The sequence below is a fragment of the Chlorella variabilis genome (assembly GCF_000147415.1).
Source record: "Chlorella variabilis unplaced genomic scaffold CHLNCscaffold_10, whole genome shotgun sequence".
Classification (NCBI taxonomy): Eukaryota; Viridiplantae; Chlorophyta; class Trebouxiophyceae; order Chlorellales; family Chlorellaceae; genus Chlorella; species Chlorella variabilis.
In genome coordinates this window covers 1,419,739-1,437,727 of record NW_005435078.1, presented here as the reverse complement: position 1 = coordinate 1,437,727, position 17,989 = coordinate 1,419,739, and the positions used below count along the sequence as shown (strand labels likewise).

The 17,989-nt window shown below is 69.5% G+C and overlaps 7 protein-coding genes across 7 annotated transcripts in view; 5 read left to right on the top strand and 2 right to left on the bottom strand.

The window, feature by feature from the left end:
- Positions 1–3,392, bottom strand: part of CHLNCDRAFT_134115 (hypothetical protein) — a gene marked incomplete at both ends in the record, with an annotated part of 4,737 nt that extends 1,345 nt beyond the window's left edge. Inside the window, 9 exons of the mRNA XM_005847628.1 lie at positions 29–110; positions 250–319; positions 487–541; positions 699–826; positions 960–1,043; positions 1,190–1,254; positions 1,411–1,498; positions 1,643–2,243; positions 2,381–3,392. Of these exons, the coding sequence (XP_005847690.1) occupies positions 29–110; positions 250–319; positions 487–541; positions 699–826; positions 960–1,043; positions 1,190–1,254; positions 1,411–1,498; positions 1,643–2,243; positions 2,381–3,392 (2,185 nt within the window). The remainder of the gene's footprint in view (positions 1–28; positions 111–249; positions 320–486; positions 542–698; positions 827–959; positions 1,044–1,189; positions 1,255–1,410; positions 1,499–1,642; positions 2,244–2,380) is intronic.
- Positions 3,393–3,655: 263 nt separating this feature from the next.
- On the top strand, positions 3,656–4,995 carry CHLNCDRAFT_23163 (hypothetical protein; the record flags this gene model as incomplete). The annotated part of the gene is made up of 4 exons (XM_005847800.1): positions 3,656–3,980; positions 4,125–4,396; positions 4,528–4,657; positions 4,787–4,995. The coding sequence occupies 4 exons, from the start codon at positions 3,656–3,658 to the stop codon at positions 4,993–4,995; spliced, it is 936 nt and encodes a 311-aa protein (XP_005847862.1).
- A 2,688-nt stretch (positions 4,996–7,683) lies between these two features.
- CHLNCDRAFT_16890 (hypothetical protein) lies at positions 7,684–9,529 on the top strand (the record flags this gene model as incomplete). Its single annotated transcript, XM_005847799.1, has 6 exons — positions 7,684–7,765; positions 7,993–8,122; positions 8,358–8,520; positions 8,702–8,827; positions 9,079–9,175; positions 9,390–9,529. Coding segments are annotated over 6 exons (738 nt in total), but the record flags the coding sequence as incomplete, so codon positions are not given.
- Positions 9,530–10,357: 828 nt separating this feature from the next.
- On the top strand, positions 10,358–11,938 carry CHLNCDRAFT_57897 (expressed protein). The gene is made up of 3 exons (XM_005847798.1): positions 10,358–10,454; positions 10,660–10,931; positions 11,064–11,938. The coding sequence occupies exons 1-3, from the start codon at positions 10,368–10,370 to the stop codon at positions 11,578–11,580; spliced, it is 876 nt and encodes a 291-aa protein (XP_005847860.1). The 5' UTR covers positions 10,358–10,367; the 3' UTR covers positions 11,581–11,938.
- A 1,670-nt stretch (positions 11,939–13,608) lies between these two features.
- Positions 13,609–14,414, top strand: CHLNCDRAFT_17670 (hypothetical protein; the record flags this gene model as incomplete). The annotated part of the gene is made up of 3 exons (XM_005847797.1): positions 13,609–13,765; positions 13,939–14,146; positions 14,339–14,414. Coding segments are annotated over 3 exons (441 nt in total), but the record flags the coding sequence as incomplete, so codon positions are not given.
- A 699-nt stretch (positions 14,415–15,113) lies between these two features.
- Positions 15,114–17,174, top strand: CHLNCDRAFT_134110 (hypothetical protein; the record flags this gene model as incomplete). The annotated part of the gene is made up of 4 exons (XM_005847796.1): positions 15,114–15,193; positions 15,429–16,398; positions 16,513–16,700; positions 16,901–17,174. 4 exons carry the CDS (start codon positions 15,114–15,116, stop codon positions 17,172–17,174), a joined length of 1,512 nt encoding a protein of 503 aa, XP_005847858.1.
- Positions 17,175–17,440: 266 nt separating this feature from the next.
- CHLNCDRAFT_134109 (hypothetical protein) overlaps positions 17,441–17,989 on the bottom strand; it is a gene marked incomplete at both ends in the record, with an annotated part of 1,402 nt that continues 853 nt past the window's right edge. Inside the window, 2 exons of the mRNA XM_005847627.1 lie at positions 17,441–17,540; positions 17,671–17,719. Coding sequence (XP_005847689.1) covers positions 17,441–17,540; positions 17,671–17,719 — 149 coding nt within the window. The remainder of the gene's footprint in view (positions 17,541–17,670; positions 17,720–17,989) is intronic.

Genomic DNA, 17,989 nt, shown 5'->3' with positions numbered 1-17,989 from the left:
GCCGCGCCGCAAGCCGCCCGCCGCGCACCGATGGTGTAGGATCCGAAGAGGAAGAGTGTCTTGGGGTTGAATGCCTCCGCTTTCACCGCATCTATGGCAAACCGGAGCACCTGCGCCGGGTTTGGGGGAGGCCGGCCACGCCACGTCGGGACGGAGGGGCGCGGGCTGGGCACGCCGGCGGCCTGCACCGCTGCCCGCATGCGCCAGGGCCGGGCGGCGCGTGCGTGCATGCCCCCGCGCGCCCCCCACCTCCTGCTGCGAGGGGAAGGCATACTCTGGTGAGCAGTAGGTTGTGTCCAAAATGATGTCTGCTTGACCCCTGCACCCAGGCAGGCACCCAGGCAGGCAGTCAGGCAGTCAGGCAGTCAGTCAGTCAGTCAGGCAGGCAGGCAGACTGGGAATGAGATGAAGCGCGGCGGGCGGCCCGGCCCTTGTGCACCGCCACTGCAAGCAAGCCGGGGCGGTGGGCGGGAGCGGCGGCCGCACCTGACCGCCGCCAGCGCCGCCTCATGCTGCATCTCGGGGATGAGGCGGCAGTCGCCTGCGCGGCACAGGCGCACATCATCGCCCGCTCGCTCGGCACTTGCTGTTGCTGCTGCTGTCGTGGCACATCAGCAGCCAAAGCGTGGCCATGCAAAGCAAGGGTTTCCCCCACCACGCACACACCCACACACCCACACACGCAGCGCCCCGCCAACCTGTGTGCAGCACCGGGCGGCAACCGGGCGGCTCAAACAGGATCATCACCGCCCCGGGGCAGTGGTTGGCATCCAGGAAGGTGACCCGCACGCCCTCCACCAGGATGGGTGAGTTGAGGGGCACGCACCTGCGCCGCCCGCCGTGTTGTGCCGCTTGTGTGAGGCGGGAGCGGCCGGCGAGGCAGGGTACGGGACAGCGCAGCGCACGGCAGAGACGGCTGGGGGGCTGCGCGCGGTCGCAGGCAGCGCCTCCCTCCTCACCGTATGCAGGCGGGCTTGACGCGCAGCTGCTGCTGGACGAGGAGCGCGGTGGGCGGGGAGCAGTAGAGCGTGCCGCGGTCAAACCTGCGGCGTGCGGCGCCGGCGACGCACCGCCAGCCAGGCAAACGTCAAGGGCGGGGGCAGGGCAGGCGGCACGTGCCGGCTGGAGGGGCGGCAGGTTGCCGGGAGGGGTGGCTGGGCGGGGCAGGGTGTGCAGGGTGCCCGCTCACCTCCCGGTCAGCCCCTTGTAATGGTCGGCGTGGAAGTGGGTGAGGAACCAGTGGCGGTGCGGCGACTGCATGCCGCAGGGGCGGGTGAAACAGGGGCAGGGCGGGTGTGGATATGGCAGGGGGCACACACGCAGGCAGGGAGAGTGGGCTCAGCGAGCGGGAGCCCACTCCTGCTGCCATCAGCGGGCAGGCCCAGGCCGCGGCGCCGGGGTGCGGCCCACCTGCTGCGGCAGGTTGCTGAAGCGGTCCACCACAAACGAGGTGCCCGGCACCAGCTGCCACTGCCGCATGGGCAGCACCTGAGCCGCCCTGCGGGCAGCAGGCCGGGAGGGAGAGCGCTTTTGGGAGGCTTTTGGGAGACGGTATTGGAACAGCGTCTTGTTCGGGCACCTTCCCTCCCCCAGTCGCTGCATCAGTCACAGCGCAGCTCCGCGGCATGCGGGCGGCACCCACCTGGGGCCCCAGCGCTTTCCACCTCCGCCGCCGCCCTCTGACGCCACCGCCTTGTGGGCCCACTGCTGCTTGCCCCGCCCCCGCCCCCGCCCCGCCGCCTGCTGCGCCGCCGCCGCGGCCGCGGCCGGCACGGGGGCCGCGCTGCCGTCTGGACCTGTCAGGTAGCTGAGGATGCAGCCCTTGGCTGCTGCTGCCGCCTGCGGCTGCTTGCCGCCACCCGCAGGCTTGAAGTATTGGAGGATGTTGCGGGAGACGGCGGGAGCCCCGCCGCCGCCTGCCATCAGCGCCCGCCAGTCGCCTACGCCGCTGCCCCCCGCACGTGCATGCGACGCACGGCGCTCCTCCAGCTGCTGCTGCTGCGGCGGCTGCGGGAGGCCGGCAAGGGCAGGGGCCGCCCCTGCCCCGCCTGACCCCTCGGCCCCGCCTGCCCACCGCTCGTCGCCGGCCGCCTGCTCGCACGGCGCCGCCCCCGCGGCCGCCTCGGCCGCCGCCAGCAGCTGGTCGGCCGCCAGCAGCACCTTCTTGCGGGCGCCCAGAGCCGCGATGCCCATCTGCTGCAAGTCCCGGTCGGTCAGGCAGGGCAGCAGCGACAGGCTGGCGCCTGCGAAGGGGGCAGCGCCAGCACACAGCGCAGCAGCCGGGCTGAGCCAGGCCAGCAGGTCAGCATGCGCGGCGTGCCGGAAAAGATGGTCGGCTGAAAAAATGGACGATTGGGGAGGCGCAGCTGTGGCCACCCACCAGCCCGCTCAAAGAGCTCGCAGTACTTGGCCAGGCCATGCTGGTCAAGGAAGGCGGCCAGAGCGGCGTGCTCGCCCATGCCGCCGCCCTCCGGCTGATCGCCGGCGCCGGCTGCCTCCTCCGCTGCCACCTCCGCCTCCTCCTCTGCCCCCTCCTCTGCTTCCTCCTGGCCATCATCATCGTCATCATCAGCAGCAGGTGCCTCTCCACCTCCCGCCACCCCCTGCGTGGCCTCCTCCTGCTCCGACCAGTTGCCATCCTGGCCCTCGTCCTCCCAACACCCCTCCTCGCCAGGGCTGCCCCGGGGCCCTGCTGCCGCTGCCACATCCAGCCCCTGCGGCTGCCGCACGGCGGCGCCGGCTGCCGGCTGGCCCCATGCCGAGTCTCCGGCTGCGGACTGGCTGCAGGAGGCCGCGTGCCGCTGCTGCTGCGCTGCGCTGCCCAGGTCTGCCAGGAAGCAGCCGCAGTGGGGGCAGAAGGCGGCAGCCACGGGCGCATTGGCTGCCGCCATCTGCGTCAGCGGCCCTGCCGCATTCTCATCCTGCTCGTGGTAGCCGGCCCCCAGGCCCAGAGGTGACCGTGGCGGGCCCCGCGCAGCTGACGGGAGTGGGCTGCGCTGCTGCTGCGGCACAGAGGGCTGCTTCCGCCCGCACAGCGACGGCGAAGAGTCGAGCTGTGCGGGCGGCGCGCCGGGTGGCGCCTGCTGCGGCTGCTGAGAGGCGGTCCCAAGGAAGATGCTGCGCACGTTCCAGTTTCCTGGGCGAAGTGCACGCTGGCTGCTGCCGTGGCCCAGGGCTGGCCCTGGCGGCACTCCGACAGCTGCAGCTGCTGCTCCCGCCGCCGCCGTCGGGGGTGGGGGTGCCGTTGATAGGCCGGGGCCGCCTCTGAAGCGCTCTGGCGTGGCTCCCGCATTGCGGCGCTTGCTGGGAAGGCCCGCCTCGCCAGCTACCCGGGCCCACTCTTCGTCGCACGAGTCCAGCGCGACTGCAAACTCATCGTATTCGGCATGCATGGCGCCCACCACACAGACGGAATTGTGATCAGAATCGCATGGTGCTGCAAAATGAAGTTTGCAGGCCCAGCACGGCCCCAGCACGCCCCATGCTCGAATTTGGGAGCCTCGCGTTCTGCCCTGTGGCAATCCAATCCCTGCTGTATGTGCGTGTGCCTTGGATTGCTCTCTACATTGCCAACCCCGCTCCATCGCACCCAAATATTGTCGCCCCACTGCTCCGGTGCCTGCCTCTGGGCCCGGCAGCTGCGTGCGGCTGGGTCATGAGCGCAGCAGCGGCCCTGCGGCGGCAAACCAGAGGATCCCGCCTCCGCCTGGGGGCTGCGGCAGAGGTGCCGCCTGCCGCCGACCAGGCTGCCGTCGAGCAGCCCCGCAAGAGGCAGCGCAAGGCGGCAGCCGTGGTTGATGCTGCGGATGAGGCAGCGCCGGCAACTGCAGCAGCAGAGGAGGCCGCCCCGGCGCGCAAGGCAGGCGGCAAGGCCAAGGCAGCGGGCGGGGGCCCCTCGCGCGAGTTTGAGCGTGAGCTCTGGCAGCAGGGCTATGCGCGGGTGGCTGGCGTGGATGAGGCCGGGCGTGGCCCGCTGGCAGGTGCGGGCGGGGTGTGGCTGGGAAGCCTCTGCTATGGCGCCACCCGCGCTTCGCTCTCTGCCTGTGCCATCTGCACGTGCATGTGCGGGCTCCGCAGCCTGCCGTTCCCTGCCCAGCCCTGACGGAGGCGCACATCAAGCGCAGGCCCGGTGGTGGCGGCGGCCTGCGTAGTGCCGGAGCACGTGGACATCGCCGGCATGGACGACAGCAAGAAGCTGAGCGCGCAGCAGCGGGAGGCGCTCTACGCGCAGCTCACCGGCCACCCCGACGTGCTGTGGGCGGCCTGCGTGGTAGAGGCGGAGGAGATCGACGCCATCAACATCCTGCAGGCCGCGCTGAAGGCCATGGAGGGCGCGGCGGCGGGCCTGACCGCGCAGCCAGACTTCCTGCTCGTGGACGGAAACAGGCTGCCCAAGGTGCGTGCGGCCATGTGCGTGAGAGAGGCAGGAGCTGCCGTCGGCGCCTCTGCCGTCGCACCAGGCGGCCGTCCTCCAACCGCTGCTGCTGCCCTGCTGGCGTCCGCCTGCCGCAGGGCTTTGACCCGCAGCGCTCCCGCCCCATCGTCAAGGGCGACAGCAAGTCGTACTGCATTGCGGCTGCCAGCGTGATTGCCAAGGTCACGCGGGACCGGCTGATGGAGCAGCACCACGAGCACTGGCCGCAGTACAACTTTGCGGGTGGGAGGGGGCGGGGCAGGGGCGTGGACGGTTGCTCAGGGAGGCGCCACTGGTTGCTGCCGTGCCTGCTCTGGGTGGCTCTGGAGGTCTGCTGACCAGTGCTGCTGGCCGGCTGGGTACCTGCTGCAGGGCACAAGGGATACTGCGTGCCGGAGCATGTGGAGGCCATCCGCCAGCATGGCCCCTGCCCCGTGCACCGCCGCACGTTTGCACCCACCAGGCTCTGGTTCCCGGTGGGGCAGGCAGACGAAGGGGAGGCAGGATCCAAGGCGGGATCCAAGGAGAAGAACAGCAAATGGCAGCCCAAGGGCAAGAGCAAGAAGGCGCCGGCCAAGTGAAGGAGCCACACCAGTCAACAGCACTCGCTGCTGTGTTGGCGTTCTGTCTCGGTCCGTGTCGGCCCGCAGCTTTGCTTCAGGGGATCTAGTTGGATCCACAGTTGCAATTCCTCATTTTCCTTGTATCTTAAAACTCCTGTCAAGATCTGGACAGTGCAGGCAGGCCTGGATCGTGCAGCAGGTAGTGGCCACGCTGCGATCGCTGGCAGCCGGGCGCCTCGTCAGCGGCGCTGGCTGGCGTCACCTGAGAAGCCGGCCCACCGTTGCACGAATTCAATTCCCTCCTTTGGCACATTTAAAAGCTTGCCCTTTCAGCCCCCTGGCCACCCGTTCAACGCCGATTCTACTCGGTCTGCCCACGGCTGTTGGGGTCTGCGGCAGTCGCTCCTGGGGCCCTTGGGCTGTGCACACGGCTGTTCTCTATAGCGGCCTGCACCGCAGGCGGTTTGACGTTCTTCCATTCCTTTCGAGTCGCCCCATCGCCAACATGGCCCTCCGCGTGTGCGTCCTGCGCAAGCTGGTGCACGCCAGCGAGAAGCAGTGGAGCCGGCTGGTCATTCCGGGGGCGCAGGCGAGTGCCGCGGGCGGCGACGTGGAGTGGTCAGCGGCGGCGGCGGCGGGGGCGCTCTGGTCGCCGCCTCAGCGGGCGCAGCGCTGCAAGCTCTTGCCAGTGGGCGTCTGCTGGCCGATCAGGGTGATACAGAGGCCTCGTTAACGGCTGCTGCTTCCCCTTGCCGCCCAGCAGGTGCCGCACTTTGTGCAGATGCAAAAGGAGCTCAGCTTAGTGGGCTCCGACTTCCAGGTTTTTGTGGGCGACACCGCCGGCAGGACCTGGCGCTTCGGCTGCCGCATGGAGGTCCAGGTGAGCGGTGGCAGGCAGGCCACGCCCTTCATCAGCCTCTGGACTGGGTGCGCGCCTGCAGCCAGAACAGCGCCACGACGGCAAGCTTGCCGCCCTGCCGCCTTCCACCCGCTGCTTGCTTGCAGCGCCCGATGATCCTGGAGCTGCACCCCTTCTATGACCACCATGACGTGCAGCCGGGAGACACGGTGTGCATGTTCCGTGATCTGCACACCAACATGCTGATAGTGGAGGTGGAGCGGGGCCCTGGTGCACCCGCGGGGGAGGTTGTGGTTGCGGTGCCAGCGCCGCGAGCTGCCGCCGCTGCCGCAGCTGCCGCCGCCGAGATTGCCGCTGCTGCGGCGGCGGCGCTGGCGGCCCGGCAGCTGCCAGGGAAGAGGTGGAGCCACCACATGCGGGCGGGGCAGGGCAGCGGCAGCGGCCAGTACCGGCGCTCGCCTGCCGTTTCAGAGGAGGAGGTGGAGGAGGTGGAGCAGGAGGATGACTGGGACTACAGCCCCTCCGCTGCCCGCCGCAGCAAGGCGGGCGGCCACGGCGTCCATGGCACGCAGGTGGTGCGCCGCGCCCTGCACACAGCCCAGTCTGGCGCGCCGCAAGTGGTGGATGCCGGCAGCGACGAGGTGGGCCGCCACCCCCTGCTTCCTGGCTGGGGTTGCCCTGCTTGTGGGCAGCTGGGGCGAGGCGCTGCCGCCGCAAATGGCACAGCCGCTGCAGCAGCTGCCACCTGTGAAAAGCGTGTATCTGCCGCCCGGCCATGATGCAGGACAGCAGCGACGTCGTGTACTACTCAGCCTCCCAGATGCGGCGCTTCGACGCGCTGGTGGATGCGGCGGCCCGCGTGTCCCAGCCGCTGCGCTGAGCTCAGCCACAGCATCATCTCAAGAGCTCGTAACATTGCAATTGGTTCAAAGAACTCCAATGAATGATGGATCTGTCCTACTTCTGTGGCCACTCGTGGCTACGCTGTCTGCGCGCGTATGTGACCTGCCGCTGGCCGGCATGTGCCGGCGCTCCCCTCGCTACCCTACAAAATTCTTTGACCTATTACTTTCATTTTTGGTTGGTCCCCTCATTTCCGGGGCCGCGATCACCAGCCTGCTCGTCCTGCCTGGTGGTTCCTGCTGCAGCCGCCTCATCCCACCGCCACCCGTCCTGCGCCGCCCCGTACCGCGCTTCCTTGTGCCACTTTTGCCAGCCATTGCGCTGATCACGTCCCGCCGACATTGTCGCTACGTAACGCCCTCTATCATCTCCTGTTTGGCTTCGCTCTCTCCTGCCCACACCGCTTTGGCACTGAAAACGTGCATCTCGGCCCTGCTCCCAGCCGGTGGGCATCCTGCTGCCATCGGCACTGGGACTGCCTGGACGTGTTTCAGGGGACTGGGAAGAGCATGCAAGGCCATCACGTTGCAATCGGGAGGGCTCTCGCCGGCAGTGGGAGCCGCCCCCTGTGCGTGCAGCCGCCCCGGGGGCGGCAGGCGGTGCGCCAAGTGACACGCTGCGAGGTGGCGAGACCTGGCGGGGGTGCCCGGGAGGATGAGCTCTCCCAGAACTCTGCAGCAGCAGCTCCGGCCCCAGACAGTGAGTGGGAGGGATGCGGGCGTCGCAACCGCGATTGGCGGCCAGGGTGGCGCCCTGCCCTCCACCTGCTGCCACCCCGCCACCACCGCCACGCCACGCCGCCGCCGCTGCCCACGCGTGCGCATGCGGCTGCCCCCCTGCCTGCCCTGCCCGCAGTCAAGTCACTAGAGTTCCCCGCCCCCGGCTCGGCGGCAGCGGCAGGGCCAGCAGCAGCAGCCCAGCAGGATGGCAACCCCATCAAGACCAGCGGCCTGCACCGCACGCCGCTGAGCGGCGGCGTGCAGAACGCCACGCTGCGCTGCGACCTGCCCTCCCCCGCGGTGGCAGGTGCGTGTGGGGGGGTGGGTGGGGCGTGGCCATGTCGGCTGGCTGCACAGCTGGCTGCAGGGAGCAGCCAACACGCCGCTGCCGTGCACTTGGTATGCCTGCCCCGGCCGGCTGAGGGCGTTCTCGCGTTGACTGCTGCTGCTGCTGCTGCAGCTGCTGTTATTGCTGGAGTGTGCCCCACTGTCGTCCGCCTAGCTGCTGCCTTTTCTCTTGCCCGCCGCCTGCAGTGCGCAACCTTGTGGAGCAGGCGCAGTTTGCGCACCTGTGCACCGTGATGAGCAACATGCACCACCGCCGCGCCGGCTACCCCTTTGGCTCGCTCGTCGACTTTGCGGCAGACGGCGCGGGGCACCCGGTGTTCAGGCAAGCCGGCCAACCCCGCCCGCTCCGCTGCAGGCGGTGCCAGCGGGGAGCTGCGCAGCAGGCAGGGGGTGCCTGCACGACGGCCCACCGCCATTCATTGCCCCCGTCGCGCCTCCTCCCGTCCCTGGCACGTCATGTCCCGCAACGCCTCCCCAGCCGGACCCCCTCCCCCTCCTTCCGACCCCTCCCTGCCTGCCTGCCTGCCTCCCGCCGCCCCCGCCCGCCGCAGCCTGTCCCCGCTGGCCATCCAGACGCGCAACCTGCTGGAGGACCCGAGGTGCAGCGTGGTGGTGCAGATGCCGGGGTGGACGGGGCTGGCCAACGCGCGGGTCACCATCTTTGGGGACGTGCACAAGCTGCCGGGGCCGGAGCTGCAGGAGCAGGCGCAGGAGGTGGGCAGGGGGTGGGCCCGGGGGTGGGGCGGGGCGGCGGGCTGGTGGTGCGCAGGGAGCGGGGACGCCGGAGGAGCGGGCCCCCGCCCCTTCTGCCCGCCCCCTGCCCGCTGAACATCCGCACGCGCTGCCACCGCTGCCACCCGCCTGCCACCCCCCGCCTGCCCCCCCCCTGCCGCAGATCTTCCACAGCAAGCACGCCACGCGCGCCAACCGCGGCGGCCGCTACGTGTCGGGCAACTCGGTGTTTTTCCGCATGAACCGCATCCTGGACATCTACTTTGTGGGAGGCTTTGGCACCGTGCAGGTGCGCGGCGGGCGGCTCGGGGCGGCCCCGGGGCGGTTCCGGGGCGGGTGGGGGCGCCCCGCGGGCGCCGGCCGACCATTTCTTGTGTTGTTCGGGCGAGAGCCGGCACGGAGGAGCAGCAGCGCAGAGGTGTTGCCCAGCGAGGGGAGCCGGTCGGCAGGCGGCTGCTGCTGGCGCGCCAGCCTGGCCGCGCCCCCCACCTCGCCCCCAGCCGCCCCCGCTGCTGCCGCCCTGCCCCCCCCTGCCGGCAGTGGGTTGATGTGGAGGAGTACAGCCGGGTGCAGCCAGACAGCATCGTGCTGTGCAACCCCAGCCGCACGCTGCAAGTCCTCAACGAGACGTACTCGGGTGGGTGGGTGGGTGGCTGGGGTGGGGGTGGCGAGGAGCGCGCTGACGCGTGTGTGCGCATGTGTGTGTGCGGCAGCGCCTGCGCAGCAGTGGCGCAGCGGGCGTGCAAGCCGTGCCAGGGGTGCAGCAGCCCGGCCCGCGCGCCAGGCGCGTGCCGCCTGCCGCTCGCGTGCGCGGGGCCCGAACGCGCCGCCCCCGCCCTGCCTGCCCGCAGCCCGGGTGCGGGAGCTGCTGTCGCGGCGCGACCTGCCCGCAGACGACGCCGCCTTCATCTCCATCGACGGCCGCGGCGCGGATGTGCGGGTGCGCACCGGCGGCGAGTACAGCGTGGAGCGCATCGGATTCGACCAGGCAAGCCTTTTGGGGGCTGCGGGCACGAGATTTGTGGAGCTATTGTTGTTGTTGTTGTTGTTGTTGTTGTTGTTGTTGTTGTTGTGTGTGTGTGTGTGTGCGTGTTGCGTGGAGCCACCCGCCTGCTGTGGCCTCAAGCCAGCCGCCCGGCAGCGAGTGCCTCCTCCCTGCGCCCCTGTGCACGCCCGCCTGCGGCCTGCCTCGACCTGTGCATGCCCCGCCCTTCGCTCTCATCGGGCGCAGGGTGTGGAGACGCTGGACGATGCCATGGCCGCTATGGCTCGCATCCTGCGTGACCCGCGGCACGCAGAGCAGCTCAGCAAGCTGCGGTGAGGCGGCGGCGCGCCGGGCCCCGGACGCTGCGCCCGTGACAGCCCCGCGCGCGCTGGCGCGGTTGGCTGGACGCTGGCTGGGAGCCGTGGCGACTTTCTGTCGTGATGGTGAGGGCGAGGCCGGCCTGCGCCGGCTTCGGGCTGGCACCCCCAACACCCAGCATTCAATACCCGTTACCCCCTTGGCTGTTTTATGGATTATTCATTCCCCGTGCTGAACCTGTTTTTGTAACTTGTATGCTGCTGTTGACATCAACAGTGCGTGGCCATCGTAGCCGCTTGAGCAAGTGTGCCTTGCGGCCGCCGCCAAGTGGCGCTGCATCGCACATCAGAGCGCAGCCTTTGCTGGGTCCCTCCATGTGCGCTGACATCCCTCAATGGTGCAATTATAGCACCAGAACCACACTGAACTGGGGCAGTGTGGCGGTCCCTTGTGCGACGTGATGTCAACAACTCTCCGTACGCGCCCCCTAACTTTTTGCGCAGCATTCTGTCTTGATTTTCCTCACATGCGCGAATCCAACCTCGACATGTCCTCCATGGCTGCGAGAATTTTGCTCGTGGCCACCGCCCTGCGAATAGCGAGAGGCCCAAAGGCGAGTGCTGGGAACCCAGCAGCGCTACATGCGGGTGGGGAGGCTTTGCGTAACGACGGACAGGGCCCTGCGGGAGAGATGGCGCGACGACTCATATGCCTCCTCAGGCCGCCCCTGCGGCCGCCGCTGCCGTCGTGCCGCCACTTGCGTGCCCCTGTGGGCTTACAGACTGATTGCAGCAGGAACGGTCCTCACCCCTGTGCAGCGCGGCCTGGACTTCTTGGTCGTCCACCTGGTTGTGATTGGCTGCCCAGCCCTGGAGCTGGCATGCGCTCGCCTGGCCCCACGCTGGCACAAGCGCCACCGCCTGCCGCTGTTCCTGGCCATCCGCCTCACTCTGGCTTTAGTTGGCGCCATCCCATTCACCATACCCGAACCTCCCCCCACCTCCTGCCCTGAGTTCTTCTTCCACTTTGCCGCCAACACCTGCGCCCTGGCCGCATTCTTCGTGCCCCTCGCCTGGAGGCTGCCCGCGCGGTGAGAGATGCGGGCAGACAGTGTGTGGGCCCGCCCCTGCACTGCCAGCATCCACCCGCATTGGCGACAGATGCCGGCACGCTGCCGTGGCTGCTCAGTGTACCCCAGCTGTGCCACCCACTCCTGCCGCAGGCTCAGCATCCCAGTCGCCGTGCTGCAGCACATGGGCATGGCGCGCGTGGCGGTGCACCGGTGCGGCGTTCAGCCGCCCAGCCACCCTGGGCGTGACAGCCTGCTGCTGGATGCCGACCCCGGCTGCTGCCTGGACAGCCTGGCTCGGCTGCTCGACTGGCCCTTCTACATGGTGGCGCCCGACGTGATGGTGGCAGAGGGCGCCCCGCCCGCACGAGCCTCCTGCCTGGCGGCGGCGCTGTGGATGCAGCTGGTGGCGGGCGTGGTGCTGCCCGTCGCGCTGCTGCGAGGTGGGAATGGAGCGCTGGGTGGCAGGCAGGAGGCGGGCGCAGCAGCAGAGGTACACGCGGAGGCGGCAGGCGCCGGCGCTGGCGAGCGGGGGGCGCAGATGCTGAGCAGCTGGCGAGCATGGCTGGACGCCCTGCTGGACGAGGCGCCGATCGCCAGCTGCGTGGCCGCCGCGGAGCTCATGTGGATGCTGCTGCGCACCGCCTGTGCGCTGCGCCTGCCCAGCTGAGTGTCAACTCCGAGCATCCTTCTTTGATCAAATAATTCAGCACTGCTAATGCATGATGTCCTGATGCCCATGCTATGCCCCGTATATACTGCTACTGTGCCCGCCGGGCTTCAGTAGTGTCCACGAGGGGGATCCTTTGAACAAGAGTTTGTGTGCAATAGTGGTCCCTCCTCCATGCTTAATAGATTGCCTCTATTTTCTTTGCTGCAAGTACACAGCAGCACCGACACCACCAGCCCAACCAACAACTTCCCTTATAACAGGTGCCTTTCCGCTTCGCACCCACCACACTGATATGGCCTCATTTGGGCATTTACACGCACCCGCATGCCTTCTGGGCGTGTAATGAGCACCGTTCTGATGGGTTTAGCCGCTTGGTTTGGTTGATTTATACCTCCTCCAGGGTCACCCAGTTCCGATGGAAGATCCCTGGTTTGGCTTTGGCATGCTGTCACTTGAGCCCCTGATCTGGACGTCATGTCGCCAGGTGAACTTCTTACAGCTTATGTGGCGCACCGGGAGGCCTGGCACGAGCTCTTTTCGCGAAATCTGTTCGGGCAGCGCCAGGCTGGCACCCTGACGGCTGGCAGCCCCTTCAAAAGCAGACCTCCCGCTTTGTTCGCACCATTCCCATCTCACTCTTCACTCTTTCTAGGGCTTTCGACCGCAGCGCAGCCTCACACTGCGCCTGCCTGCCCTCACACACCCACGCATCTACTTGCAACCAAAGATCGGGCCACCCACCTCCGCCCGGCCGGCCCAGGGCATTTCCAGCGTCTCACTCTTTGAATCGCATTACATTTCAAGCTCTACACCCGCACTTGGCCCGCCTGCCATGGCGCATCTTCGCATTCTGCTCCCCGCTGTCCTGCTGGTGTCAGCCCTGTGCGGGGCTGCCGCCTCCCCAGCGGAAGACGACACTGACAGCATCATCGTGCGGATGGAGTCGGACCTGGGGGCTGTGCATGACAGCGCCTTCTCGGTGCAGTCGGCCGCCGCCGCCGACGCCGCCGGCGAGCTGGGCATGCCCATTGGCCGCCACCTGCGCCGCGTCACCCTGAGGACCGGCGTCAAGCTGCAGCAGCAGCTGGACCGCCTGCGCGCCATGAAGGGTGAGCCGGCGCCCGCCAGCCGCCACCTGCCTGGCCCCGCCTGCCGCCGCCTGTCGCCGGCTGCCGCCCGCCGCCTCAATGCCCCGTCCCTCGCCCGCCCCAGCCTCACTGCCACAACTCCCCTCCTGCCCACCCACCCTCCCTCGCAGGCGTCAAGTATGCTGTGCCCGATCACCGCATCTTTCCCCAGCGCGTCGACACCGCCGACCAGGCAGCCCAGCAGCAGCAGCAGCAGCAGGAGGACGGCGCGGCGGCCACCCTTGCGGGCCTGGCCGCCCGCGAGTCGTTCAAGTTCCAGTGGGGCGCCGCCCGCATCGGCCTGCCTGACGCCTGGCGCATCGCCACCGGCGCCGCCTCCCCCGACAAGGCCGTCACGGTGTGCGTGGTGGACTCTGGAGTGGACGTCAAGTGAGTGGGCGGCAGGGAAGGGCAGAGCAGGACAGCCTCCAGCGGCGCCCGCCGGGCATTGCTCGTCCATGCCCGCATGGCCCTGCTTGCCCTGGCACACCTCCCCCGCCACCACCGCCGCCCCCGGCGCAGGCACCCCGACCTGGTGGCCAACCTGAGGCAGGGCTTCAGCGCGGTGAGCGGCGACGACGAGGACGACCCGACGGACGAGGTGGGGCACGGCACCACGGTGCACGGCGTGATTGCCGCATCCGGCGCCGACGGCGGCATCCTGGGCGTGAACTGGGGCAACGTGAGTGGCTGCAGCTTGAACAATGCTGCGGATCTGCATGCGGGGAGCTCTCATGCCGTGGCGCCGCCGTGGCTGAGGTGGTGCTGTTGTCTGAGCCCTGCCCTGCCTGCTGCCCGGCGACCACAGCATGTGTGGCTGCCACACCTCAGCCACGCCTCCTCACCCGGCCTCCTCCTGCCTGCACCTCCCTGCCCTCCCTGCCCGCCCCATCTGCAGATCAACATCCTGCCCTGCAAGTTCATGTCTGCCGACGGATGGGGCAAGACCAGCGATGCCATCCAGTGCATGGACTGGTGCCTGGAGCAGAAGGCAGAGATCATCAGCGCCAGCTGGAGCTGCGGCGAGCTGTCCAACCCGCCGCTGGAGGAGGCAGGTGCGTGTTCCGAGGAATGGTGGGAAAAGGGGGGCAGGAGGCATGCGGTGTCCGGGGTACAAAGGCAGAGGCAGACACGCCCGCTGGGGATTGCCATCCACACTGCCTTCATGCTTGCTGCTCCGCCCCTGCTGACCCTCACTCCCCGCCCTCCTCGTTTGCCTGTGCTGCAGTGGCACGCACCAAGCAGGCGGGGGCGCTGCTGGTGATTGCGGCGGGCAACCAGGGCGCCGACATGCGCAAGACGCCCTACTACCCGCAGTCGTATGCCAGGCAGTACGACAATGTGCTGGTGGTGGGGGCCTCTGACGAGTACGACGAGCACGCCTTCTTCTCCAACCACGACCCAGACACAGTGCACTTGTCGGCGCCCGGCCACTGGTGAGCCGGGGGGTGCGGCGGGGCGGGCTGCACAGGCTGCCGGCGGCGCGGCAGTGGGCAGGGGCGGGCTGTGATGTGTACATACCGGCTGCGAAGTCTGCGGGGGGCGGCAGGCGTGCAGGCAGCATCCGCCCCGTGCCGCAACGTCTGCCCTGCTCACCCATCCCCCGCTTCAACACTGCTGTGCCGCAGGATTTACAGCACCACCGTGGGCGGCGGCTACAACTTCAGCAGCGGCACATCCATCGCCGCACCCTACGTGTCTGGCACCGCCGCGCTGCTGGCGGCGGTGGCCCAGGACAAGCTGGGCAGGGCGCTGTCGGCGCTGGAGCTCAAGGCTGCGCTCATGGACTCTGCCGAGCATGTTGATGCGCTGGCGGGGCGCACCGCAACCGGCGGCCGCCTGCGCACCGACTGGGCGCTGCAGAAGCTGCTGGGTCGGGAGCTGTCTCCGCCCGCTCCCTGCGTGGCGCGGCCTGGCGACCAAACCAAGTGCGGCAGCGGCGGCGGCGGGGGGCACGGCAGGAAGAAGCACAGCGGCGGAGATGACGAGTCGCCAAGGCGGCGCCGCAGCCGCCGCATGCACGCCGCCGCGGTGCCCGCCTACTAGACCTGCTTGTCCCTCCTGCTCTTATCATCCCACTAATCATTCCCTGATTGCTATCCCTGCTGCTTCTCCACTCATCGACTTGCTCCGCATGTGATGCATGTGATTTTGTTCCCTCGCCGCTGTGACAGCGCTCATGTTGCCCTCAGTCACTCATCTCTGACCACGCGCCCTTGTAAACATCAGCAGCTTGCAGAGTCCATGCCATGGTAGGTGCGTGGAGCAAATGCAGCTCTGGAAGACCTTTGTTGCAGCGCCCTGTCGCGCACGCTTTGTGTGATGTGGGCGCTGTGCTCCCAGCGCGTTGTTTGGCGCTCCGCTTCGACCCTCTTCCGATCTGTTAGTTTCTTGGAGACCACCATGGCAACCCCGGTCCCCTCTGAGCTGCACCTGGCGGTGCACGAGCGGGACGCATCGGCGCTGGCCGCGTTGTTGGCCAGGTTCCAGCCAGTGTTGGCCAGGATTGACTCAGAACTGGCAGCACACATAGGGCAGCGGTCTCCACTGTGGCACGTTGTTGCCGCAGCCAATTGGCGCGAGGGGTGAGCTGGTGTCGGGGGCGGGCCTGCCCCTCGCCGGCGCGCGCGTGTCGCCCCAGCAGCTCGAGCCCCTGCTGCCGCCATTGCCTGATTGGAAGCGGGCCAGGGTGCTGGAGCTTCGCGGCGGCATCTGCAGCCTGTCCCTGGCGGCGATGCTGGGGCACAGCGCCGTGCTGGGCGCCCTCTTGGACGCCGGCGCAGTGCCCAACCCAGCCTGCGCGCGGCGGGCGCTCCACCCGCTGGCAGCAGCAGCCACGTCAGTGCACCGCTCCTGGGGCAGCGGCAGCAGCAGCGAGGCAATGGTCTCGGAGCAGACGGCGGTCGAGATGTGCCAGCGGCTGCTGGCGGCGGGGGCCGACGTGGTGGCGGCTTGCTGCCCGCCACACCATTCTTGGCCCGGCGTGTGGCTTGTGTGCCTGGAGAGCCGCGCCATCCAGCGGCTGCTGCTGGCAGCCCTGCAGCAGCGCGCCTGCGGAGTCCCCGGCACCTTCTGGCCCACCTTCCAGCAGTGCTCGGCGCTGCTGCTGCTGGCGGCGCAGGCAGACGACGCCCGCGCCTACCGCCACTTTGCGGCGGCCCTGCCGACCGCCAGCCTGCCCTCCCAGTATGCTGCGCTGGCCGACGAGGTGGTGGCCACAGCCTGCAGCGGCAGCGGGCAACGCCAGGTGCTGCGTTGCATGGCCGAGATGGCAGCGGCGGCGGCTGCAGGAGGCGAGGAGGCAGGCGATGCGCAGGTGCTGGGGCCGGGCGCTGCAGCCCCGGCCGTGGCACCAGCAGCAGCGGCAGCGGCAGCTGCGGGGCAGCTGGCTCCTTGTGTCGGGGTGGTGCTGGAGGCAGCGCTGGCGGGCGCTGCGCAGGAGGGGCAGGCAGGGGAGGTGGCGCTGCTGCTGTCGGCGGGCGTGCCGGCAACCGCGGCAGCCGTCAGAGGCGCGGTGGTAGGGGGGCAGCTGGAGGTGCTGGCCCAGCTGCTGCCCAGGGTGGCGCCGGCGGGGCTGCTGCCAGCACAGCCTGCCCCGGGGGTGGTGTGGGCCGTGCCCAGCGGCTGGCGGGCGGCCTCGCAGTACCCCTGCCCGCTGCACACCCTGCTGGCTGTGCATGCCAAGGAGGTGGGTTGGCGCATGCGCCCGCTGCCGCTCAGCCGCTTGCGTGCGCTGTGCCTGGTGGGATGGCTTGCTTGCTGGCTGCCCACGCTGGCGGGGTGCCCGCTGGTGTGCCTGCAGGAACAGGAGGCGCTGCACCCGCGCAGCCTGGCCATTGCAGAGGCGCTGGCGGCGGCCGGCCTGCGCCCGGCTGTGTACCGCGGCGTGGTGGTGCATGTGGAGGGGGAGGAGGGGCCCCGCCGGGTGCCCAGCTTCGACCCCGCACGCCACGACCCCAGCCTGCAGGCGCATGTGCGGGGCGGCGGCAGGTGAGGGCGGCCGGCGCCGGCCGGCGAGCGCATGCCTTGCACCTGTGTGCCTCACGGCGAGCCCACCACTTCTGAACACCACCGCCTGCCGCCTGCTTGCCTGCTCTGGCGCTCGGCACCTGCCAGGCAGCTGCGTGCCACCGGCTGGCACGACTGGCACGCCGCCCTGTTCCCCCCTGCCCGCCGCCGCTGCTGCGCAGGTACCTGTGGCTGGCCGCCACACGTCCCGCATGGTCCCGCTCCCAGCACCGCAGCTTCCCACCCGCCTTCCACACCGCCGCCCGCACGCTCCTGCTGGCAGCCCACCGCGCCCATGCACCCGGCGGCAGCGGCACAGCTGGCAGCCGCACGCCGTGTTCCCCAGCAAGCGCTCCGCCTGTGCCGCCGGCCCTGGGGTGCCTGCCAGAGCATGTGCTGGATGAGATCCTGCACCTGGCTGCCTACCCGCTGTCGGCGTGGGCCGCTGTGGCATAAGAAGCGCCCGCGGTTGGCCCACCACACGCGTTGTGCATTGCCATGTAAGAGCTTGCTGGGTTACAGGCGCGAGCGAGCAACCAGAGGGACGGGAATCGCTCGGGGAGGGCGGCGGCAGAGAACAGGAGCAGGCAGCGGAACATGTTGAGAGGAAAGCAAAGCCAAGGAGCCACATGCTGTGGGCACAGGCACGGGCATGCGCGGCACGGGCCACGCCAGCCAGCCGCAGCCGAGCCCCGCCACTGCAGCGCCGCGCGCCGCCCCCCCTAGCGCACGTATCGGTCCAGGAAGCGGCGGTGGAAGTCGTTGCGTATGGTGTCGTTGATGAAGCGCTTGGTGGCCTTGGGCTCGCCCCGCGTCTGGTTCCTGCACACGGCACGCCACGCCACGCCATGGGCAGGGCAGCGGGAGGGGCGTCAGGTAGGGCAGGCAAGCCGGCAAGCCGGCCCGGCCCGGCGTCGGCGTCGGCGGCAGCGTCTGCGGCAGCGCCGCCCACCTGAACACCACGTCGTCGTCCCATCTCCGCTTGAGCGCAAAGCTGGGGTCTGCACGCACGCATGCGCGGGCAGGGCAGGCACGAGTCAGGCTCAACGCCAGGGCAGCCGGGCTGGCTCTACGGCCCGGCCTGTGGAGCCCCACACCAGCGCCGCTGCCCGCACACCCAACCGCCGAGCACAACAGGGGCAGCCAAGCAAGCGTGGCGCCAGCCAGCCAGCAGCCAGGGAGCTGCCCGCCCCCCTGCATGCCCCGCACCCGCCCCCTCCACGCCACCCACCCTGCGCCGCCAGCTTCTCCTGCAGCAGCGGGTTCCCGCG

What these genes read in the sequence shown, in the direction of transcription:
- CHLNCDRAFT_57897 (XM_005847798.1), top strand. Translation starts at nt 10,368, where the DNA reads ATGCGCGAATCCAACCTCGACATGTCCTCCATGGCTGCGAGAATTTTG. An exon ending in GAATAGCGAGAGGCCCAAAG is followed by an intron (nt 10,455 to 10,659) that starts GCGAGTGCTGGG and finishes ACCCCTGTGCAG; the next exon opens with CGCGGCCTGGACTTCTTGGT. An exon ending in GCCTGGAGGCTGCCCGCGCG is followed by an intron (nt 10,932 to 11,063) that starts GTGAGAGATGCG and finishes CTCCTGCCGCAG; the next exon opens with GCTCAGCATCCCAGTCGCCG.